Source organism: Eriocheir sinensis, unplaced genomic scaffold, assembly GCF_024679095.1.
Source record: "Eriocheir sinensis breed Jianghai 21 unplaced genomic scaffold, ASM2467909v1 Scaffold398, whole genome shotgun sequence".
NCBI classification, from domain to species: Eukaryota; Metazoa; Arthropoda; class Malacostraca; order Decapoda; family Varunidae; genus Eriocheir; species Eriocheir sinensis.
In genome coordinates, this window is record NW_026111718.1 from 72,501 (window position 1) to 98,678 (window position 26,178).

General features: G+C 41.4%; 2 protein-coding genes across 2 annotated transcripts in view; one reads left to right on the forward strand and one right to left on the reverse strand.

Annotated features, from left to right (window-relative positions):
- Positions 1-13,585, forward strand: part of LOC126992084 (proline-rich protein 2-like) — a 21,595-nt gene extending 8,010 nt beyond the window's left edge. The window contains exons 3-5 of the mRNA XM_050850766.1: positions 11,344-11,464; positions 11,593-11,674; positions 13,558-13,585. Of these exons, the coding sequence (XP_050706723.1) occupies positions 11,344-11,464; positions 11,593-11,674; positions 13,558-13,585 (231 nt within the window). The remainder of the gene's footprint in view (positions 1-11,343; positions 11,465-11,592; positions 11,675-13,557) is intronic.
- Positions 13,586-16,146: 2,561 nt separating this feature from the next.
- LOC126992085 (lysosomal cobalamin transporter ABCD4-like) lies at positions 16,147-25,202 on the reverse strand. Its single transcript, XM_050850767.1, has 5 exons — positions 24,981-25,202; positions 22,188-22,372; positions 21,942-22,069; positions 18,212-18,351; positions 16,147-16,219 (listed from the first exon to the last, which is right to left on the reverse strand). Exons 2-5 carry the CDS (start codon positions 22,333-22,335, stop codon positions 16,147-16,149), a joined length of 489 nt encoding a protein of 162 aa, XP_050706724.1. The 5' UTR covers positions 22,336-22,372; positions 24,981-25,202.
- Between the last annotated feature and the right edge of the window lie 976 nt (positions 25,203-26,178).

Consider the following 26,178-nt stretch of genomic DNA (forward strand, 5'->3'; position numbering starts at 1 on the left):
CCCACCCTAATGTCACTCTCCACCACTGTGGCTTCATAGTCCATATTGAGATGGTGGTGGCTTTGGGCCAGAGTGTCTGGTGCCCCTGAGACATAGGATGGCCGACCTGAGCAGGGAGAACGAGAGGCGACACCTCATCCAGGCGATAACGTGGCTCCTTGGCTGTTGCTTCTTTTCTGAGATTAGTTCCGCGAGGCGTGTGTAGAAGCACTGGGCCCTGGGACCCATCCCGCCGGATGTGGTGAAGACGAGGGGGGTGAAGCTGCCCTGATCCACATGTTGGATTCTTTCACCGTATGCCCTTGTCTTCTCCTGCTCGTTCCTGTGGTGGGCGGCTTGCAGGGGCAGCTCACGGTGACAGGCAGCCATCGGGTCGAATATGCGGATGTCCGTGAACGCCCGCTGTCCGCGCACCCAGAATCCGCGGGCACTTACATCAACCCGTGCCTCCTGTGAGGTATTGGCTGTCCTGTACCGAAGGTGTTCGCCGTCCAGGGGAAGCAGTGCCGGCTCGGTAGTGACGTCTTGGCATACCTCGCAAGCATGCTGGCTGTCAGATCCCTCACTTCATCGTGTCGAATACAGACGAAGCCACCTTTTTTACATGTCATGGTGTGGGTGACATCATTTGGTGATCCACATGCACAGAGATCAGGCAGTCCCTCAATCGGCCAGCCATATCTCAGAGCAATGGCGTCGACAAATTCTTGTTTGTTGAGGCTGAAGCCCTTTGCTCTGATTGGTAATGACGTTAGCCAGTTAGAGGCGCCTGCCTCCTGTGCTGTGTGTATTTTTCTACCCATTTCTGTGGACAGGTGGTGTGTAAGACGGTCCAGCTCGTCTTTTTGGGCCTGTTGTCTTTCTTCTGAGATTTTTCTTTTAATATCTCTTATTTCTGTTTGGTCTATCTCGCCCTCTGCCTCCTGAGCGATGATCCTGTTGATGAGTGACCTGGTAAGGCTGATGGAGTTTTGGTTCTCCTTATCTGCCAGCTTCTCAGGGTTGGTGATCCCCATCCCACCCAGTCTTGGGGGAAGTGCTAGCATATCCCTCTCTTCCTCCCCCAAAGCATGAGATTTCACCAGCGCCGGCAAGAATACATTCTTGACGGCATTTTCCAGTGGTCGGAGGAGTGGACTGATGCCGGGGATGGTGCGCATCAGGAACGTCCACCGATGTTGGATGCCGTGGGTGTACGCTGAATAGGCAGCGTGTGGCTCAGTCTTGGCAATGGCAGACAAAGCTTCTATTTCCTTCACCCATTCAGCTACTTTGTCTCCCACGTACTCCTTCTTATATACCTCTGTCCTGATCACTGCACCTAAGTGTCGTTGTCCGTCTTTTGTCACAATGACGCCACTTCCTCTAAAAGTTTCTGCGGCATGGTCATAATGTTCAGGTTTGACAATAAGGACAGACTTGGTGGCGTTAGGGATGTATCCTATCTCAGGGCCGGCGGTGTTCACAGTGTCCCACCACCCTTTTAAGTCTGAGATTTTACCAGCACCTGAGAGGTCATCCGCATAAGCCACCTGTTTCACCCGTGTTTCTGCGAACGCGATTTCATTTTGGAGGACTGATAGGCCCAGGGCGTACATAGCCTTGGCTATTGGGTCACCTTGTGATGTTCCCTCAGGTGATTTTAACACTTTCACTTTTCTTATAAGGCACCATTATCGCACACAGGATCATCACCTGTCCAAGTAATATAGGTACCCCGACTTTAAGAAAGTTACTTGAGGTAATTATTGTTTAGGGATTCTGATGGTGAACTAAGGGTCATAGGACAGGGTCCACTTATTAGAGGTTAGCTTACGTATCTTACATCACTAATTACACTTGTAAATACCATGAACACAGGTTAACATTAACACCTTAACCTAGCATGCACACATGGCAATAAGTAGCACCAACATAATAACTGTTTCCACCCACACGGGGAAACACAGACTCCACCATTCCACACCTTAATTAAGTCCTAACTAAACTAGTGAGTGTTTGCGCCTATCCATTGTTACCCCTGAGAACAACACACATACCATCCTTTTGGCCTTCTCCTTCCTTCCTCTCTTCACACACCCTGCCACAGGCAATCCCCCACAACGCAGCTTCAAAAGTGTTTACTGCTGCATGTTGGCCTTGGTCTGGACGATGCCCAGCTTCCCATCTGTCAGGCTTGCCTTTGGCGCACCTGAAAGGGGCGATGTCGCTCGTGAGAATCCAGTCTCAGTTATAGTATTATAGCCAAAGTGAGTTGAAGACCGTGAACAGTTCTTTCCTCACCTGAAAGGGGCGATGTCGCTCGTGAGAATGAGCTCGCTCCCACAACCTAGTGCGAGGAAGGGGCGTTAGTCTCGGCCCCAAAATGCCTTGGTGTGACGTCACTGAGTGACAAACTGACCGCAGGTTAGGCCTGCTTGAGACCTGAGATTTCCTTGGTAGGCCTCCAATATCAATATAAAGTCTCTGGTATTTTATTTCCATAATAAATGTTTACCTTTCTCCCGCAATAATTAAAAAAAGGCAGATTGACCACTTTTCGCAACGATACCCTGTTTTGACCCCTGACACCTCTGAGTTTTGTTGACACTACAGATTGTAGGGGAGATATGAGAGCACAACAGGCCTCTTTGTTTCAACACCCATCTCTTCCCTCTCTCTCTCTCTCTCTCTCATGAGAAACCCACGTACATATATAACTGGTTGCGCAAACACCCCAGGTTAACTCTATTTACATGGGGAAAAATACCATTACAATTGTAGTACATTTCGGGCCATTACATATATATATATCAGAGCTGGGCACTTCCGATCATCAGTCCGATCGTCCGATCTTCCGATCTGATCGGAACAACAATTGGCGATCGGAATACAAAGATTGGATCATTCTTGTAAAGGTAATCGGACTGTGGAGATCGGAACTTCACAAACTAACTTCCGATCACAGAAAAAAATGTGGCCACCGTTGTCATGGCAGCAAGTGACTCCGGACATTTTCAAAACCTCACGACTCACTTCTTACAATGATCTTTATACACGTTCGTAAATAGTTACTTCAATAAGCGTCTTTATATATAATATTAAACGATAATTATTGATCGTTAATCTATTTAATCCTGGTAAGGTATCGTGAACGAGACGCGCAGGCGCAAAATCGCTTTATTTGCTTGTCACACGACGCTATGACAGTCTGGTGTGGGTAGTCAAGGCAAGCATAGAGAAGGTATCGTCATACAGGCGGGAGGAAATCACTCGTTGGCAACTCCTATAGCCTTCACCTGGCCCCATGTCTGCCCAAATTTCATTTCACTTTTTTCTGAACAGCCGAGCCGTGACGGTCATTCGCATCGGCTTTTGTTTACTCAAGTCAGGCTAGCCGCCACAGAGTTATATATATAATATAATAATATATTATAATATTATAATATATTATAATATATAATATAATATAACTCTGTGCTCGCCGCTCACCTCACGCCGTGGCCTTGGGGCTGTGCGTGAGCGGCGAGTCAGACTTGAGGAAACAAATGCCGATGCGCATGAACGCTGTCACGGCGCGGCTTATGTTCAGAGGCGATTTTGACCCTATGCATATTTTTTACCTCGGGACGTACCACATATCATCAGAAGCAGAAAAGCATGCAGATTTAGGATCTGTGCTTAAAAAAGTGATGCGTCGAAAATCAGCTGAGTACTAAGGAGTTGAAGGGAAATAAGTGCAAGAAAATGTGTACTCCATCCTTCACTTAACTCTGATTTTCGTATGTGTAATTTTACATTATTGTTACAATTTTATGCTCGTGTGATGAAGAATTTTCTCAGGAAGATGATGGTGGTCTCAGTTTTTCGTAAAAATGAATGTTGGGGTCAGGAAACAGGGTGGGAGTGAGGTGTGTGAAGCCTTCTGTTTGGGCAGACAACGAGGATGGGGCGGGGCTTAATTAGGCTCGAGGAAGGGGCGGAGCTTATCGAGACGCCAGCCAATCATCGTCCAGGATGAGATGCCGTGAACATTTCTATTTATATTTTTATTCACCGACAATTGCTTCGTAGGGTATATAACAAAAAATCCACATCTTATTTTATTTTATTGTAGTAGTTTATAACATAAAAAACATCCGAGAGGTCCTAATAAAAAAGCATATTTCAAAATTTGGTTCTTCACGTTCTATGAGAGTGACGATACCTCTCTATGCTTGCCTTGGCAGTAGTGGGCTTCCGCTCACTCCAGTAACCGAGTCGCCTGCCTCAGTTGCCAGTTATGCATTTTCTGCTGCAGTGTTACCACCCTCTAATGGCGGAAGCGTCAGTTCCTTTTCGAGAAACCAAGGAGACCAAAGCTAAAAGGGGGGGCTTCGCCCTGCCTCGATCCCCCCCACATTCTTAACCGGGGGAGGGGGCTTTGTCTCCCCTCGACTCCCCCACCCCCCACCCATCGGGCTCCCCCCGCAACAGGAGGAGGAGGAGGAAGGTCTCGCGAGACGGCGCAACATGCCGCCCAGAACACGATACCAAACATACGCCCCATACCCCTCCCATCCAAGAACTTATCTATAACCTCTTCTTGAATGTATCTATCGTGTTGTCGCTCACCACATGATTTCTACTTCTGTTCCACTCATCCACCACTGTTGGTAAACCAACTCTTGCCTATGTCTTTGTTGAACCTGAACTTATCCAACTTAAACCCATTGCTACGTGTCCTACCCGGTGTTTTGTCATCTGCCATCCACGTATCCGAAGACATCCCATCCGATCTTCGCATGCGCGGGCTTTGTTTCCAAACAGTGGATGGATGAATTGCGACACGGTACCGTGTCTTTGTGGACTGCCTATCGTTTATTTTTTGATATTTTTAAAAGTAAATGATGACGTATGTTTTGAATCTGAAAATTGCTTGAAATATGAAAGTTTCTTCCTGCAACCTTTGTATGTCAGTAAATGTGGTAAATGAGATATCCTACACCCCTTGTATGTCGGTAAATGTGATAAATGAGATCACCCTTGTATGTCGGTAACTGTGATAAATGAGGTAACCTGCACCCTTGTATGTCAGTAAATGTGGTAAATGAGATATCCTACACCCCTTGTATGTCGGTAACTGTGATAAATGAGATCACCCCTTGTATGTCAGTAAATGTGGTAAATGAGATAACCTACACCCCTTGTATGTCGGTAAATGTGATAAATGAGATAGCCTGCACCCCTTGTATGTCGGTAAATGTGATAAATGAGATAACCTGCACCCCTTATATGTCGGTAAATGTGATAAATGAGATAACCTGCACCCTTTGTATGTCGGTAAATGTGATTAATGAGATATCCTACAAACCTTGTATGTCGGTAAATTTGTTTAATGAGGTACCTACACGTTGTATGTCGGTAAATGTGATAAATGAGATAACCTGCACCCTTTGTATGTCGGTAAATGTGATAAATGAGATAACCTGCACCCCTTGTATGTCGGTAAATTTGTTTAATGAGGTACCCTACACACGTTGTATGTCGGTAAATGTGATAAATGAGATAACCTGCACCCTTTGTATGTCGGTAAATGTGATAAATGAGATAACCTGCACCCTTTGTATGTCGGTAAATGTGATTAATGAGATATCCTACAACCCTTGAATGTCGGTAAATTTGTTTAATGAGGTACCCTACACACGTTTTATGTCGTTAAATATGATAAATGAGGTAACTTTTTTTTTTTTTTTTACATCTCAACCACCAGGGGCCTTGTGGTCGGCCCAGGCCCTTTATGGGGCAGGCAGTTTTTATAGTGGCGCTATATAGTTATGCTTGGCTCATGCTGCCTTCCGGAACTCATTTTTGATTCGCTTGGACGGTTTCTTCTAGAGTCCGGGTTGATGGGTGGTCTTCTGGTCAGCATGTGGGTAGTCTTAAGCCACTCGGCGGTGACAAATAGATCCCAGGTAGTTGCGTGGGGATTCGAATCGACGTTGTCCATGGCGTGAGGAATGCTGGCCCCGCACGCTAATCACTCAGCCACCGCCTACCCTTGTATGTCAGTAATTGTGAAAAATGAGATAACCTACACCCCTTGTATGTCGGTAAATGTGATAAATGAAATAACCTGAAACCTTGTATGTCAGTAAATGTGATAAATGAGATAACCTACACTCTATTCTGATTGATGGTCATGTTTCTCGGATTCTCTCCATTTAATGTCAGGCTATCTGAATTATGGGGTCCATGTCATCCTTGAATTTGGCCATTTTCCCATAAAAGCTGCCATGCTGTCTTGCCGCCATCTTGCCTGAACAAACTACGATATCAACACTCTGTGTTTGTAGGCATCGGGTTCCGCGCATGCGCAGATCAGGATGGGATGTCTTAGGATACGTGGATGGCAGATGACACCACACTGGCTCACTTATAATCAAAACCTTATTGCTTATGTTCTTCTTGTAACTAACTTATTTATGGACTAATATCTTTTATTCAAAAATCTATTTAATCAGGAAGAATAGCTCACTATCGATCCTTTTTTATAGGATAGCAAAAAGTATTTCCTAAATGTCGATGATAAAATATAAAAAAAATGACAAATATTTGTCAAAAAACTAAATCAACTTCAAACAATAGTTAAAATAGCGAACATAATTCCTTTTTCATACTTTCAGAAACTGAATAAAAGGGTAGACTTTAATAAATGCCAAAAAAAGTTAACTTCTTTTTTTTGGCATTTATTTAAGTTAACTTTTTTTCTTTATCATGTCCTATATACCAAAAGAAAGAGGAAAAATAAAGATATTTATAAGCAGTTAATTAAGTTATTGCTTATTTGAAATTATTACTTAAAGAACACCTAGTATAGGTGTTTCTTGTAATTATTATTTGAAAAATAACAATAATTATTAAAAGTTTTAATGATCGGATGATCGGAATGGTGATTGGAAAAGCAGTACTTAAAAAAAATGATCGGATGATCGTAATCGGATCAGTTGCCCAAGATGATCGGATGATCGGGGATCAAAAAAGTGTATATATATATATATATATATATATATATATATATATATATATATATATATATATATATATATATATATATATATATATATATATATATATAAATATATATATATATATATATATATATATATATACATATATATATATATATATATATATATATATATATATATATATATATATATATATATATATATCAGTCCGATCGTCCGATCTTCCGATTTGATCGGAACAGCACTTGGCGATCGGAGTGCAAAGATTGATCATCTTTGTAAAAGGTAATCGGACTGTGGAGATCGGAACTTCACAAACTAACTTCCGATCACCGATCACAGAAAAGAAAGTGGTCAACGTTGTCATGGCAACAAGTGACTGCGGACTTCTTACAATTATTTTTATACACGTTGCTAAATAGTTACTTCAATAAGCGTCTTTATTTATAAACTTAGGTGATAATTATTGATCGTTAATTTATTTAATCCTGGTAAGGTATCGTGAACGAGACGCGCAGGCGCAAAGTCGCTTTATTTGCTTGGCGGGACTTGTTACACGACGCCATGGCAGTGTGGTGTGGGCTGCAGCAGGATCAAAGGACACGGTAAATCAGCGCGCAGAAAATGACGTCAGCAGGTGGAGCGAGGAGAGATGAAATAGAAAACGAAGTATTCACGTCGAACGGTAACGCAAATAAAATCGAAAGTATTTACGTCGAGCGGTAACGTAAATAGAATCTAAACAGGCTTTCATTGTCTTTGTCTTTGATTGACAAATATCGTATCTTCTATAGGTTTCTGTAGTGAATTTAACACACAAAGGAAATACGTACACACATCTTTAGGTAATGTTTATTGCTTATACTCACTATAATTCACTTAATTGTCTATATATGCATATTCTAGACACAGTATAAAAATACAAAACATGCTAAATACCTTCTTGGCCACAGTGGGAGAGCCTAAACCTTATATCCAAGAATAATGACTGCCCGTCCCTTTGTTATGGCTCACAGTAGTAAGCCTGGGGCTGCCTTTGTAACGCCTCACATCTTGCTGTGTAATAATAATAAGTACAATGAAAACTATAAGCTTACATTCAAATTCTCTCTAACGAGCATGATGCTACTCGATCCTCTTGCAACAGCATTCAATAGTTTATCCTGTATACATAAATAAAATAAGACATTATAGAAAATAGATTCCTTTAAAGGTACACTTGCCTATATCTACTTACATTCCTTAAAAAAATACATACATAAGAAAATAAGGAATCTGCAAGAGGCCAGTTGACCTACACGTGGTAGTTCCTGTAAAACTATAAACTCTAAAATCTATCTCCATCCATAAATATACTGAGTGGCCCGACTCTTCGTATATTTTCCGCATGTGGCCCTCTGTGAAAAAAAGTTTGGACACCCCTGACCTAGACAGACTATGGTGCTTTCTCTAGAGGGTTAAATAGCATAGGTGGGCACGATAACAGAAAACCTTATTCCCGATACCCGATAACTGATAATAGAAAACCTTATCGGTGTAGTGCGGCGACGGCCTGATGAACGAGCCTCCCATAACCCACTTAGCCAGTGGTGTACCTCTTTGGCCGACTCGGTAAGGAGTGGCTCTCCCGTCACGCTGGTCGCGGGTTCAATCCCAGGCAGCCGGGGAATACCCTCTCCTTGTTGTGATTAATTTCTCGTGTGTTTCGATACACGCAGAGGACGTGTGGACCGAGAGAGTAATAGAAAAAAGAGAATAGAAAATCTCGGCATTAAATCGGTGATAACCGATATTCGTTAACTTGAGACACAAATGTAGGCGATAACCGATACCCGATATAAATCCACAATTCCGATACTAGCTAGCGATAAGTCCGATAGGCGAAAACGATACTATATTGATATTTCAAATAAAAAACATAGATGAATTCAAATTTTCATTATCTATATTTGAAAACTTACAAAACCTGAAAACCACACGTTGACACGTACATATAGACGGTATTACTAGAAACGCCTGAACCGGTGTTGTGTTATTTGGCGTCCCCGCCGTCAAAAGCTGGAGCTTTTGTTTACAAACACTGGTGTCTCATGAACTGGCCCATCACTACTTATTCAGTTATTCTTACTGATCACCATTAACACTTTAACAGTCACTTCAGTAAAGAAGCACTGAAGCACTGGGAACCGGAACACTGGCACTCACTCCGTCACGTCTCCCCTTAAGGCCTCTACGGCTGTGCATCTAGGAGCACCCAGTCCCCATCTGCCCATGGTGTTCTGCACCTTTTCTAGTCTTGCCAGGTCACCTTCCCTGTACTCTGTTATTTCTGACCCGTACAGGCAGTATGGCACCGCTATCCCCTTCCACATACTCCTGCCTACCTCGTATTTATTAATAGTCCTGCTGCCTACGTTCATGATCATGCCCACCATCCTCCTGGCTTTTCCTTCGTTTATTTTCCTTTGTTTCTCTCCTCCTACTCCTTCTTTGCTGACCTCAATCCCAAGTATGTGTACTTCTCCACGCCCTCTATTATGGTGTTTCCCAGGACCCACTGGCTATTGACATTGTTGTTAAATTCTACGGCCTTACATTTCCTGGCACTGAATTTCATCTTCCACTCCCTCCCATACTCGTTGGTAATCCTCAGTAGCTCCTCCATATCTGCCTTGTTTCCTGCCATGAGTACAATGTCATCTGCGTTAGCTAAGCACCCAAGTTTTCTGTCTCCTACTCTTTTTCTGATTTTCACCAGGAGTTCTTCTTCATAAAAGTTAAACAATGTTGGTGACATCACACATCCCTGTCTCACTCCAACATTGTTCTCCGCCCAGTCCGCGGTGGTGTCTCCCAAAGTGAATTTTACCATATTTTCATTGTACATTTCCTTCATCACCTCTGCCACTTTATTATCTATTCCAATGTGCTTTAACAATTTCATTAGCTTGCTTCTGTCCACTGTGTCATATGCCTTTTCAATGTCTATAAATATCAGGTACAGCTCTTTTCCTTGCTTCTTATTTCTGTTTATTATTTCCTTAAGAACCAACACATTTTCCAGCCCTCCTCTTCCTTCTCTGAATCCACTCTGTTCTTCTCCCCACGCCTTGGATTCCTCTGCCCACATTTTCAGCTTTTCATTCAAGATTTTTCCAAATATCTTTGCCATGATGTTCATGACTGAAATGGGCCTATAGTTTTCTATTTCCTCCTTAGGTTTCCCTCCTCCTTTGTGAATCAGTGTTACTCTGCTTCTTTTCCAGTCTTGCGGGATCTCACCCTCCTCCAGTATTATTTGAAACATTTCATGTAGGATGTGTTTGAGTCTTTCTCCTCCATATTTTATAAATTCACCGAGCACTCCATCCGCTCCGCCTGCTTTTCCATTCTTTGTACCTTTTAGTGCTTTTTTCCACATCCTTCAGTTCAATTGTAACACCAGCCATTTCTTTTTTGTCACTGTATATTGCTGGACCTCCCGTTTGGTCTTCCTCAGTGTTGGTCTGCACTGTGCTCCTCCAGTATCCCTCTATTGCCGTTCTTATCTCTTCATCGTTGGTGCTTTCTCTTCCTTCTATCCTCAGAAGTTCGTTTCTCTACCTCTCAGGTTTCTCCGCAGTCTTTTCCATCCCTCTTTCTCTCTTTCTCTTGGAGGTATCTCGTTCAGTTTCTGAGCCTGCTCCTCCCATATTGCTATCTTCTTGTGTTTTCTTTTTCTCCTTCTTGTAGGTGTCCCAGCCTCTTGCCATTTTTGTCTGTACTGTTCCCCTTGCTTCGTCATCATTTTGCTCAGGTCTCTCTGCTTCCTGTTCTCTTTTTTCCTGGTGCTCCAAGCTTCTTCCACCTCTTTGTCCCACCATCCTTTTAGCCTTGTCTTCCCTTCTTTGAATCTTTTGTTTCCAACATTTTTCTTTGCTTCTTTTAGTATTGTTCTTTTTATTCTTTGTTCCCACTGGGTTATTGTTGCCTCCCCTTTCTCACTGCATCCCTGCATTTGTTCATCCAGTCTCCTGCTATATGTCTCCCAGTCAGCTTCTGATAAATTCCACTTTTCTCTCCATCGGGTCTTTTTTTCTCCCCTTTCTTTCCTCCCTTCACCACAGGTTACCCCTATCAGCACATGGTCTGAGATGTCAATTTCTTCATTTTTCCAGATCAAGCACTTCTTTTTCATCACTTCTTCATTCACTAAAATGTAATCTATGGCTGACTCTGCACCTCTGTCTCTCCATGTAATAGTGTTTTCCAGTTCCCAGTTTTTAATTCTTAATTTTCTATTTGCTACAAAATCCAGGATCATCATCCCATTTGTGTTAGTTCTCTCATTATTGAGTCCAATGTGTCCGTTTAGATCTCCCATAATCACCCACCTCTCCTTGCCTGTGACATCAAGATCAAGGTCAAGATCAACGGAAGTAAACAGAGCAACGCTGCGGAGTCTGCCACGCCGCCCACGCCTCCACGCCCACCCAGTGCCCCCACGCCCACCCAGTGCCCCCACGCCTCCACGCCCACCCAGTGCCCCCACGCCTCCACGCCCACCCAGTGCCCCCACGCCTCCACGCCCACCCAGTGCCCCCACGCCTCCACGCCCACCCAGTGCCTCCACGCCCGCCCAGTGCCCCACGCCTCCACGCCCACCCAGTGCCTTCACGCCCATCCATTGCCCCCACGCCCACCCAGTGCCTCCACGCCCACCCATTGCCCCCACGCCCACCCAGTGCCCCCACCACGCCCACACAGTGCCTCCACGCCTCCACGCCCACCCAGTGCCCCCACCCCACCACGCCCACCCAGTGCCCCCACGCCCACGCCCACCCAGTGCGTATTACCAGGTTATCTATTTCAAGCTTACCTATTACAAGCTTTTTGGGGAGGTTCAGGGGTATTATTCTAGTGTTTGTCCATACTCACCCCTCGCAACCAAAATTGGCTAGGGGGCCATTGAAACTTCGGGGAATGCGGTGGTAAACATGAAATGCGTCGCAAATGCATAGTTTTTGAGTTATGAGGGGTTGAAAAATACCCTAGATGTAGGGAAATTCCTTACAATTACTTATATGTAGGAAATTTCATACATTCCGGGTTTTTTACGACGTACGGAAACCACGCAAGGTAATTATTGAAAATCACCCGCACCTCGAAAATACGATATTACGCCTCCATATTGTACTTAAGGGCATATTATACATACGGACGATGTGTTTACATGGCGACGCCATTGCAATATGAGCAGCGTTGCCAACGATCCGGTAATGATACGCTAGGTGAGACCAGGTCCACCACGCGTGGTTATTATTATTTTTTTTGAACACGCAGCTTTACCTAATACTATTTCCGATAATACGCTTGGTTAGCGATGGTACGCTTAGTTAGCCATTAGCCCACGCATGTGAGACCAGGGGCCGTATGCACCAATATTCTAAGAATATTACTAAGCCCTGCACTGGACACCTTGTAGCTAAGCATAGGCCCTTAAGTATTACTTAGAATTCCCTTAGCAGACTCTAAGCTAAGTATTTTTTGAGCAAAATACCGGTATGAAGTGCATCGCATAGCAAAATGACAACTTGCAAAAGCATTGTATATAGCTACCACAGTGCATGTTATGCAGAGATGAAATAGCTATAATGAATTCAACACGTTATCTATCTGTACACAAAAGCTTGTTTGGAAACAATAGACACATCAATGGAGTTAATGATCGACATCAACGAGCCTTCTTCTTCTTCCTCTTGTGGTCTTTATTGCCCATGATCGTTATATAGGTGCATCTTTTCATGTTTCCGGTGTACCTCCACTATTCTTTTATGTATTCTGGTAAAATATGTATATTACTGCCTCGACGTCGTCTCCTCAGCCGCCGGTGACAACAAAGGCGTATCACACGGAATTACCAAATAATAAAAGTAAACAAGTCAAAAACAAACTAAATCTAACCAGACCTGATCAAACCTAACTATACCTAGCCTATAGCCAACCTAACCTGACCCCTCTACCGCCAAAATGCAATGTGCTAAGATGCGTTAATTCACACACTTCAGTACGTAGTTTGAAGTTTCTTCAATATTCAAGCTGTTTGTCACTGTACTGTATTCAGAGACCAACATACAACACATAATGCATTAGCCTCACGTGAGATGGCTACCATAATTTCAGACTCGTGTGTTCAGTGACTTTCTTGTTTATTTATTTTGATATATATCAACTTTCAGTCAGGTTACTCTGGTATATCTTTGCCTCAGTGGGTCAAGGCACACAATCACTAGTACTATTATAAAATGTTCTAATGTTTCTGAGCTTCTACACCCATCTGCTGTACTATAGATAGGTATAGGTACTTCTCCATTCATGGAGGCCACTTTTCTCAACTATCTTTGACAGGTCTTCCATGCACATTGTTTCACTCTGCTCCAGTGTCATCATATGCTTTCCTCTCTGTATATTTCCTTTCTCCAAAGGGGATTGTCTTCAATTTCCAGTGTTTTATTAATTTGGCCCACCAGTGTTCACTCATTTCCTCTCTTTGAAACTCAGCTTCCCCTTTGTTAACCTTTCTCTGAAGCTCCACCCCATTTCCCGAGAGCATGTGAACACTATCATGCCAACTGGTCTTGAATGACTTCTAATCTCCCGACATCTTCAGTGTTAGTCCTGCTGACCCATACAAGATAGCTGTGGGGTTACTACCTTCCCATCCAAAGGCAACTTCCATATTCATACTGGCTAATTTCCTCTCTACCACTGATGTTAACACCCGTCATTTTCCTACCTTGGCATCATTTACTTTTCTTTGTGCTTTCTCCTATGGCCTCCTTGCTTATCTCAAATCCTAAATAACCTTGTGTTTCTATTACCTCTAAGATATTGTTTCCCAGCACCCGCTGTCCTACTGCTGGTGTGAATTTCCATTATTATGTTTAAAGATAAGTTTCCATTCCATACCAAAGTCATTTAGGATCAGGCAAAGTCCTTCCACTAATACTACAGCATCTGCATAACCCAGGCAAAGCAATACAGCTTCTGATGTGTGGGGCTTTATTACTGTTGTCTATAATATCCACATATACACATGGAGGAGGGGGATTATGAGCAGAAAGGATTAATTGATTATGTGGCAGTAGATGGAAGACTGAGAAAGGATATTTGTGACGCGAAGGTAGTAAGCGGAATGTTCGATGGGTCTGACCATCTTGCAAAAGTGGGTGTTTGAAAAGAAAGGTGAAGTAAAAAAGGAAGTACTGAAGATAGAAAAGTTACAGGAAAAGAAATAAAGATGAGTATAATATGAAATGGCAGAGGCCTTAAGTGAAAAATGGAAAAGTGTGAAAGATAGTACAGATAGATATTGAAAAAGTTTTGAAACATTCAAAGTAGTGTTAACTACAACAAAAAAGTGGTAGGAATGAAAGTGGTGAGGGATGGAAAATACAAGGAAATTCACGGTAGACTGAAGAGATAATGAGGACAGTAAAAAAGCAACAATAGAACTTCAGCTCTGTATACTATAAATATGAACACACACACACACACACACACACATTACACACACACACACGTTTACTCACCACTCACCCAGTTGTCTTCACACTTTCTCTCTTGGATTCATGACAGCATACTTGAGCAATGGGAGACATGACTGAATCTTGTTGGCAATGGTAGCCACCAGAAGAAGCTATATACACACAAAGGAAGTGCTCCATCCAGCCTGAATCCTGTGTTACAAATAAGCCAATGTAGTATAATGAGGGTTCAATCTCGAACTTACTTGGAAACTGCATATAAGGTTTTAATAGTTATAAAGTACTGTCTATAATGTCAAGATCTTGATAATTTTGCCAATACTATGCCTCATTTTTTTTCAAGAATTTCCAAATTCATAGATGAAAGAGGAATGTGACATTTTATACTCTCTCACTCATTACAATGCCTTTATCATATACATAGAAAGGGAAACCAACTCAACTCATTCAGTAACAAAAGCTTTATTCATTTTTTGGTTATCTCTATATTTTACAGAATTGACCTGTGTAATTGTATACTACTCTAATAACTCATATTAGTATTAGATTTCCTTCTATAAATCAGAATAGTTGGTCAATGGATAATTTTCTTTCCTTCCAACCAAATATCACTAAATAAAGGTCTAGGTTAGACATTACCGTGGATGATATATGAATTTTGTATCTTAAAATTACCAATTTTTTATTAATAATACTCCAAGTGTTTTCACTGGGATTGACTAGGATGTATAAGAATAGTAATGTTTATATTAGGAGGGCAGTCCAGGTTAGACAGTTTGCTGACAAATTGAGAAAGTTGAGATTGAAATGGGTGAGACATGCTCATAGGAAAGCTATCGAGTACAATGGGTAAAGGATGTTGTAGACAGGGCTGCCAGGCAAGAGGAAAAGAGGTTTAGATGCAGTGAGGGAGAAGGGGGACATGCAGGCAGGTATAGGACAGGAAGATGTAGTGGACAAGATGAGGTAGGAATGAATGATCTGCTGTAGTGACCCCTAATAGGAACAGGTAAAACAACAACTCTAGGTAGTAATTACATTGTATTTATTAGTATAGAAGCAACACAGGTATATAAGATACACCTCTGATTTTGGCAAATCTTTTATGAAAGTCTGAAATTTGAAGCTCACTCCACAATCACTGCAGCAGAGCCACATTCACCAGTATATATCACCAGACACATGCCGTAAAAGACTATCAACTGCTAGGAACAGCTTTAGCTGTAAAAATGAAGGATATCCTCCTTTATTTCTTTATAAGTTTCTCCCCAAAATCTGTGAGTTATATCCATGAATGTGAAGGCCCACCTGTACTATAGCATAAATTACTACTTGATTTAAACTAAGGAGACACTCACTTCTGCATCAGTTTTCAATGAAGACATTAGAGCAATGGTTAGCTGACGAGAATTTATTTAGTCTGTATTAAAATTTTGTGGTCCTAAACTGGAGTTTTAACCTCTGAAAGAAACTGTGGATATTGTAGCAGCTGAGCTCAACCATTTCATCCAAAATCATGTGTTTCCAGTGTTGATTTAGGAATTTTCTCTGACTGTTTCCATAAACTAGAATAACAATAAAGCTCACCCTCCATATGTTTTGTAGGTGTAGTAAACCAATCTGGAAGGGTGCTATGATGACCTTAGTGGTGATGGTGGCCAGGTGAGGCACAGCCTGTCCACGCCCTGGGTCATGCGCTGGTCTCTGAAAGAAACCTCCTCAACTTGTAGTACTACCAACATCATATCAGTTATAAATGAATAACTTCAAACTCTCTGATGCATAGTAACTGCATTCTACACTGTAATGTGATAAAACAATAAAAGGATGTAAGTTTATATTTATGTGTTCATTTCCACACCATAACATCTATAACCTAGAATTAACAAAAAAAAATAAAGACAGCTATTTTTTTCATGTGGCATTCAATTTCACAGAAAACACAACTTGTCTAAAAATAAGAAAAGGAGCTCATTTTTTTCTCTTCTCATTTTGTTTTATAAATGCCCACACACACAGTCTTGTCAATGTTTACAGATGACAAATGATCATGGACAAACACCTCAAAGTTCTACTTCTCCATCACTTTTGTGATAATTTTGTTTTCTATTGTGTGTTAGGAATTAGGTCAGTTAACTAGGGATTTGACAAATTAACTATTTCCCTTATGGAACTAGTCTCGGCCGAGAGTTCAAGCCAACTATGAGTATTGTCTGAGCTCAAATGCCTTGGATGGTACTTAAATACTTCGGCCATTGGCTCCCAGACCAAGACAGATTCACCTTATTCACTGCCTGAAGACTAAACATTTACCATGAAAGGAATAACAATAGTTCAGTGTTTTCATGAAATAATAAATAATTGCCCTTGCGGAATTATAATTAAAGAGCAAGGATAATTTAACCGATTTAATGTGAGTTGGGGAGGAACCGTACATGTGGACGAAATGTACAGATGCTCACATGGCCACAATTATGAGTTGTTTACTACACTACTGAAGCAGTGCATGTGTGTATTTACCTAGTTTACCTAGTTGTAATTTTACAGGCTTATGATCGTGTGGTCCGCTCACAACCCTGTACACCACTATCAGGTCCTCTCTCTCTTTTTCTCTCCAGGGTTGTGAGCCCCATTCTATTGAGTCTTTCCTCATAAGTCCGATTTCGAAGTTCCGGTACCATCTTAGTTGCCACTCTCTCCACTCTATCCAGCTTCCTTATGTTTTTCTTTTCGTGAGGAGACCAAACCACTGCTGCATACTCCAACCTTGGCCTTATCATTGCAACTATTATTTTCTTCATCATCTCCTCATCCAAGTACACAAATCCCATTCTTATGTTCCTCAGCAAATTCAGAGTTTGTCCAGTTATCCTGTTGATGTGTTTGTCCGGTGACTTGTTCTCGAGACAGTTACTCCCAAATCTTTTTCTTCCACTCCTCTGCATATCATCTCACTTCCCATTTTATAATCATATTCACATCTTTTACCACTCCTACCAAACTCCATTTTTTTATATATCCCAAGGTTGAACTCCATCTGCCATGTACCACTCCACTCCCATATTTTATCCAGGTCCCTCTCCAATGCCTCTCAGTCCTTCACATCATTCATTTGTCTCAATAGCTTTGCATCATCTGCAAACAAACTCACATAGCTGGACACTCCGTCCACCATATCATTTATATAAACAGCAAACATTATTGGCGCCAACACCGAACTCATGGACTCCACTCATCACAGGGCACCAGTTGGAAACCCTGTCCCTGATTATCATCCTCATTTCTCTGTTAGTCAGGAAGCCCTCCAGCTACTTAATTCAGTCAATCACCCACTCCACCCTATTTTTAATTTTCCAAATTAGTCTTCTGTGCAGTACTTTGTCGAATGCCTTTTCAAATCCAGGTACACTCCATCTGCCCAGCCTTCTTCTTTTGTATTAAATCTGTCACCCTTGAGTAATAACAAAACAAGTTGGTGACGCAAGATCTCCCTCTCCTGAATCCAAAATGGCAATCCGAGATAATTTTCTCACTTTCTAAGAAATCCGACCACCTGTTTTTAACCAGTCTCTCACATATCTTCGCAACCACACTAGTGAGTGATACCGTGTGTGTGTGTGTGTGTGTGTGTGTATTTACCATGTACCATGCCAACTTTCTATTAGACAAATATCAAACCAGTTCATGTAAACTTACGGGTTGTCGATACTGCCAGGCAGTATGTTGATGGAGTAATAGTTTATGCCCGAGAAGTAGAGTCGGTGTAATGCACGACAAAGAAGCTGCCGCCATGTAATGTAGAGGATGCTGTCCACGTACTTCTTCACACTGATGACCTGAAAATAAGTGAAATTTAACCAAATATTTTACATCACAGTACATTACACAAGGTATCATATGTATGTGGCCATGGAAACTGTTAAATGGCATGAAATGCATTTCAAATAGTATTCATTGATCAGAGCTGGGACTACCGATTGACATTTGGGATCGGTACTACCGGCGGTAGATTACTGCTACCGATATCGATCATTCGGTATTTTGAAGAAACTACTGAATACCGCCACCGATCGCATGATTGGCAGTCAATCGGTATCGGTAGATTGAAAAAGCGAAGCGGGACTTTTTGTTAAGACTTAAGAGAAGACGACCGCAAAATGAAACGGACAAGTTTCAACACGCTCGAGCGATCTATGGAAGCAGTTAGCAGGAAATTCCAGGTATTACTTTGACGCCATCACGCTTAGCCAATCACCGGCCGTTCTGGGCGTTCTCAGCCAATCAGAGGCAGCCACGACCCAGCAGATTCTCGCCCGCCAAAAGTTTTGGCGGAGCCCCACTTGTTTGGCCTGCCGACGCGTAGTAGCCTACACCCACGCCTAGCTCCCACGCCTCGACAACGTGCTCAGCCTCATCGCCAGTGTTTTAAGTGGCAGTGTTTTTAAGTCCACCACCGCGCAGCAGCACTTAATCGCTTTGTGCTTTTAACTTTTCAAGTGATTTTCCTTTTTAAACTTTATTTTACATTAAAAAGTTTTTAATCTACCGACATCGAATCTATACCGATCGGTAGATTTCTGAAAAATCCACCGATCTACCGACACCGATTGGACGCGCTCGCTATCGACTCACCGATACCGTGGTAGATTTTTTCTACAGAATCCCAGCTCTGTCATTGATGAATCTAAAGAAACTAACTTTAATTCATGGCCAGCATTAATGTATTTACCAAGCCATCCATTCTGACAAGAAAGTGACATGAAGGCACAAAAGTGGTGTTAAATAAAATCAATCCAATGGACCATATTGGGAGGCGGTGGCTGAATGGATGGCGTTACAGCGCCGCGTTCAGGACGACATGAGTTCCATCCCCGCCGGTGCAACCAAGCTGGGATTTTTCAGCCGCCGCCGAGTGGCTTAAAACTACCCACATGCTGTCCAGAAGACCACCTATCAACCCAGACTTTAGATTCTAGGATTAAAGATGAGCTCCGGGAGGGCAGCATGAGCCAATGCAAGATGGTGCCATTATAAACACTGGCCTGCGCCACAATGGGCTGGGCCATACCATCAGGCCCCTCCAAAAACAAGCCTACTGGCACCACAGGCGAAGATGTAATAAAAAAAAATAATAAATAAATAAATAAATAAAAAAGTAACAATAAAAATAATAAAAAATAAAAAATATAAATAAAACATTGACTTATTCACCAGGAATTTCAAGTCCCCTTAGAAAAAGTTCTTAAACCCTTGAAGCAGAGCTGCATCAATTAATGTTATCAATGCCTTGTTTGTTTGACACGAGCTGAATAAAAAAGGAAGCATAATAAACTTTCCCACAGAGAAGACAGAGAAGTGCAAAATATACATATTCAGATGATATTCTGGCATTTAAAACTGAGCTCTTCAATCTTCCACGACAAATTTCCAAGTGAGCACATTAAAATCCCCATTTTTATTGGATATGCTCTCATATCCAATAAAAATGTCATACCTATTACGACACTTTATTCTTGGTAACACAAGGTAGTATGTCAAGAAAGAGATTTACATAGAAATTCAGACCACACAGACCCTACGGTCCAAACTAGTTGATCATATGGTCATATGGTGGGAAAATAGAGCATTTCATGATCTGTAATTCTATGTACAGTAAACCTTCTACAACTCAAGAGTAATCTGGAATAGCTAAAAATCCACAGTTCAAAAAACTTTTGTGTACCCGCCACCCCTCCGCACCCTAAGAACTCACTAAATTATACTGTACTCAAGAAAAGCTGAGTGACATTTAAGACTTGATGCTGACATCATGATGCACTAACACAAGGCTAAAGGGGCAACAAAGCAAAAAAAACACAAGGTGTACAAATGAGCACTGCACAGAGATGCCTAAGGCAGCTCATGAGAGGAAGACAGCCTTTGTTTTGAAATGACAGTTTGGACCAAATTTCGCTATAAAACCAGATCTTCGCCTGATTTACAACATCCATCTGGATGCTGTCCATACATGCACCATATATTTTGGGTTTTGGTTCAACTTACAAATGTGTCCTGAGCTCTGAAAGAGTCCAATTTATTCAATATCTGCTATATAAAGATCCGAATTATAAAGGGTTTATGTTGGCTTATGAAAGATAGTCAGCATAATCATATAAAAAATCTTTTAGGTGAGGTAAGTCTTAGTCCACATGGTTTCATGGTGAAATCAGGAAAGAATGCCATGGCTACTAGGCAACTCATTGTTACTGTAAAGGGCCAGTGTAATAGACCAACAGGGTGGCGGTTCGAGCCTACTCAGGGTGTGGTGTGTGAGGTCCTGGCAGTACCCACGGATCGATGATAAAGAGTACATGCTCATGTCGGGAGGGTACCTGTAGGCGATTACAAGTCCAACACGTGATCAGGGCGTGGTGAATTACACTGTTTGTAGCAGCAACAACTCATCTTTAGAGAATTCTTGCTTCATCACTTCCATGTTTTTTCATCCATGCTCAATCCTTTCCAATATGTAAGTACATCAACCAATCAATTAATAGTGGCATATACACTGGGAGAAGGGTTGTCTCACCCACCCTAAGATACCATCCCAGTGGGTCTCTTTTGAGCAAATTTCTATGCAGGCACCTTTCCCATCTGAAGTACCTCCCAACAGGATCCTTCGACTTATTCTAGCCACAAGCTTTGGGGGTGTCCGCTTGGCCTCCTCCATTTAGGGTTGTCTCTTGGAGATGACCCAGTGGGCAGGGTCAACTTCTGGGTGGCATGGAGCATGCCCAAATAACCAGAGTTGGCATTCACAAACTATGCAGGTAATAGACCCTGATTCAGTCTCACAGAGTAATCACTGGTTTAACAAAAAGCCCTCCCGCTGATACCCCACAATTCTAGAGACACTTATTATCAAAGGTGACAATTTACCTTTTCAAGTCACTGGGTAGTGTCCTGTCTCACACCATAAAGTAAGACAGGAAGCACAATCAACTTTAAGATCACATTTTTTGTCTCTGCACAGGTACTGAAACATCATACACTCCTTGTGAATGAGTTGATAACACATAAATTAAGCTCTGTAATCATCCATCACAATATTAAGCTATTAACTTAATATGTGATACCTTATATTTGATTAGAAGTTAAAGCTATTTATCTGTATCTGCAGATTTTATATTTTCATTTGATTTGTAAATGAGGGTTTATAAAAAATACCTAGGTAATTCTAGAAATGATATTTGTATTTACTTCTTTGCAAATTACTATATATACTTGCATTTGAATTTGCATTTGAACAAGTACATTTAGCTCCATTCCTGATAACCATACTCAAGTCTACTTCATCATTCAGAAAATTAGTGGACGCCGACAGGCACTACAGGTAAGCCATAAGTGATCCTCAACAGATGGTAAAGAAATTTCTTTTATTACTCACCACAGAAATAGCCACAAAAAGGGCAAGTGCCTGCAGGGTGTGGTAGAGAAAGCCATCTTTGTCCCGAGCATTGAACACTTTGTAGTAGCCACTAGGAATCAAGCCCACAAAATAGGCCAGGAATTGTTCTGTATAACAAACATAGATTAGGTAGTAGATGAAGACATGCAGAATTTTATCTGACTGAAGACAAATTTGAGATATGACCATATTTTAACAAAGACAAGTATAGCATGCCAGACTAACCCAAGCCACAAAGGAAGAGGAGGAGGAAGAAGAGGGCGGAAGGGAGGGAACACCATCCAGGGAAGATGAGTCGAACCAACTTGAACAGCCGCTTGAACATGAGTATGTCAAACCCAGCCTTTTCTGTGTCCTGGCCCGCCTCCCCCATGGTGAAGAATGGGTCTTGGTTTCTTCTGCTGTTGGACCTGAGACAACATTGTTGAATGAAGTGGTTTTATTAGTTACAATATCTTATGCTCTCTGACTTTGCAATGATTTCCAATATCTGAAGCTACATAGAAAAACTAACATCAAAGTCAAGCGTGTTAGGTATATATAGCATTAGTTCTATGGGTCTGTACACTTATTTCGATGATTTAATATTTCAATGGATCACTGAGTCAATATTTCTGTTGTTTAGTGTTGCTATGGTTCAGTATTATTATTCAGGTTCATTGCTGATGGAACTCAGTTTTGGCTATCAGTGTGGTTGTTTCTTGGGTTTACTGTTACTGTGTAAAAATGCTTTATTACTAAAGTATAATAATCTTTTGCTTTGGTGGATGCATTATTGTGGTTCTGAGGATGTGTTGCTGTGGTTCAGTGATATGACTAATGCAGGTTTATACTACTGGGGTTAGGTATTGATGTAACTGAATGTTATTGTGGTTCACTGCTGTTAAAGTTTTCTATTGTGATTGTAGGGCAAAATAGTACAATAATTTTATGACACTGAACTGCTATGGCTCAGGAGTCAAAGTTGAGTGGTACTGCTTGTTAGTGTTATGATTCTACTGGTGTGGTTTCAAGGGCCAGCTTGCTATGGTTCTGTGGCTGTACTATAATAGTTCTCTGTCAGTAGTTGATTCTAATGGTTCATGGGCTTATGGCCTTATGAGTCTTTATCCAGGCTTCAGGCAATTACACAAGATGGTTTTCAAAGCTTTCAACCATGGATCATATTCAGACAGTAAATCAGGTAACAAATACCAACATAAAACCTTTCTGTTTAGCATTCACTGACTAGAGAGAAGGCCTTCAACTCTGAGGAAACCGTAGCAGTGATGAATCTGATATGGCAACAGGGGTGTATAGGGGAAATTATTTGTAGAATTCTTGAATACATACAAAGATGGATCAGCAACTTTTACACTGCATACAGATACCAGACAAGTTCCAATCAAAGAAAGTGTCAGACACAGTGACATTTTTCACCTAAACTGAAGAGGAAATGTCAAAAAATCTTACCTGGAGGAAAAAGGGAATCAAAACAGGAAACATGTTTATAAGTAATCTTCAATTTGCAAATAACATTATTTTTCTTCGGTAAGACTAGTGATGAGCTGCAGCATATAATTAGAGAAATAAACACAAAGTCTATAAATAGAGGTCAAGTTGAATAAGAAAATTAAGTTATATTCAACAATTAAAGACAAATAATCATCAAGATGAAGCTCTAGAAACTGTAAATGAAAATTGGTATGTAAAGGCCAACTTGAGACAACTAATGCAAATCCTTCAATAGAACTGGAAATAAAAGATGAATAAGACTGCTGAAGTAGCTACTCTTGGAAAACAAGGTAACAGTTTCTTCTGTTTGTGCTTGAGGTGAAGGGTTTTCAATAAGTGTGTCCTCCCTGACATGCCGTGCATGGGTCAGAAACATGGGTGTTGACCAAGTCTCTGGAAAGGAAATTGAGAATTGCCCAAAGAGGGATGCAGAGACCAGTGCCAAGGCTATCTGGCCTCAATGGACAAGAAAACTACCAATGAATGAGTGAAAAACAAAAGGAGATGACATGATAAATGTGGTTAACATCAGGGCATGGCAATGATCAGGGCACATGGTGCAGGAGAGAGGACACAGATGGATAAAAAGAGTGACAGACTGAGAAATAATGAACATAAGACACAGGGGGAGGCTGTACAGCAGATGGTGTGATGAAATTTTAAAAAATCATGCAAGGTTTATATCAAAATGAGAAACTAGAGGCACATAACCAAAACAAATGGAACAGGACATTCAGGCTCTGGAGAAAGTGCAGAAGAGAGCAACCAATTTAATTCAGGACATAACCCATCTACCATATGAAGGGAGATGCCAACCAAGTAAATGTTTTGATAGGTACATACATACTTTTTAATATTTTCCCTGAATTTTTCACACACACACACACACACACACACACACACATATATATATATATATATATATATATATATATATATATAGAGAGAGAGAGAGAGAGAGAGAGAGAGAGAGAGAGAGAGAGAGAGAGAGAGAGAGAGAGAGAGAGAGAATATAGATAGATATATAGATAGATAGAGATAGAGATAGATAAAGATACATTATTGTATATATAGATATATATATATATATATATATATATATATATATATATATATATATATATATATATATATATATATATATATATATATATATATATATATTACTTTTCCACCTGTCTTTTAATAAACCTAATGTCTTCTCTTAATTAATATTCTTTAAGGTAACTAAAAATATAGATAAATAAATATTTGCAGCCTTCCTACAGGTGCCCTTATTTCTTTGAACCCCCAAAGTCTTACTATTTTTGTTTGGTTTTTATTGTTCTAGTGTCCAATATGAGTTGTGTGAAAGAATTCTGAGTATGAAGAAAAGACATTCCCTTGTATTTAATTATTTTATCATACATCATGTTTTGCAAGAAGTTAGTAGTAGTAATTACACTGCATTAAATTATTTTTAATGAGGGAGGTCTAAACTTGTAAGAGCATATATATATCACAGGTATCAAGTTTTATAATTACCTGTAATGTGATTTAAGTTTTCCTTGGCACTGGTGATGCCGGGGCGTGTGTCTCCGGTGCGAGGCTGGCCTGTCATGCACGACCCAGGCTGTATGCCTCACTGGGCAGTGCCGGGGCCGGTGCCTGTGCTGGTGTCTGGTGGCCGGCGGGGCTATCAGGCTCGGGGCTGACGCGGCACACCACAAGGCCGCCACACAGCAGGCACACAACACCACTATAGCACCGGGACGTCACCCACCTGTCCGTGCCTCATCTGTCATGGACGTCCTGCAGTGTCTGACGGGCCTCCATGGAGCTGTTATTGCACCGCCTGCCGCACAGTGATGGGACCAAACCAAACACTCGCCTGCACCCTCCCGCTGTGACTGTTGGGGCAGCACTGTGATTTACTTTTAGGCTTGTACATGCTGCCTCTACCACTGCTTACTTACCTATAGTGATGCTTACCTTCAGCGTTAGTTAAGAGGCATGGGAGTCAGTGCTCATAAAGGGTGCTAAAAGTTAAATAGCTAGAGTATTATACGAATCCTCTTAAGTCTTTCCTATTTTATTTTCCCTTAAATTTCTTGATTAAAACCGGTTAATACGTTTGTTGTTGTTGTTGTTGTTGTTGTACTTTAATCTCTGCCATCCACATCAACCACGCTACTAAAAAAAGAAAATCCTTGTGCAATGCCTAACCCACTATGCATAACTTTCATCGATATAACATTTGATTCACCCGTAATAACAAAGATTTTTTTTAGCACTTGTCCCCTACCATTGCATCTTTTTAGTTCCAGGCGACTTCCACTGTCCACATGTATCCTTAGTATAATCACACTACGTACTGCCTGGGGGTTGGGATGGCATGTTCTTCGATCCCTATCAATCAATCAATAAAACTTCAGCAGGTATTCACGAGGCAGGACGCGTAGCTAGATGTCTATTATAGTATATGAACCTCCACTACCTCCTCCCCAACACCCATATATAATCTCCTTCCCGATCTCCACATTCTCCTCCTCGATCTCTCCAACTTCCTTCTCAGCCTCCACGACTTCCTTTTCAACCTAAATAACCACCTTAATATCAACCCCCAAAACCTCCTCCTCGTCCTTTCCAGTCTCGTTCTTTACCTCCACAACCTCCTCAACCCCACAATCTCCATTCTCAACCCCAACAACCTCTTTTTAACTTCAACAACCTCCTCCTCGAC

Bases quoted from the DNA above. Each gene is read 5' to 3' on its own strand.
- LOC126992085 (XM_050850767.1), bottom strand. From the start codon at position 22,335: ATGGGGGAGGCGGGCCAGGACACAGAAAAGGCTGGGTTTGACATACTC. The intron at 18,352-21,941 runs GTGAGTAATAAA...ACTTATTTTCAG, and splicing joins TTTTTGTGGCTATTTCTGTG to GTCATCAGTGTGAAGAAGTA. The intron at 16,220-18,211 runs GTAAGTTTACAT...GGTTTCTTTCAG, and splicing joins CCTGGCAGTATCGACAACCC to AGACCAGCGCATGACCCAGG.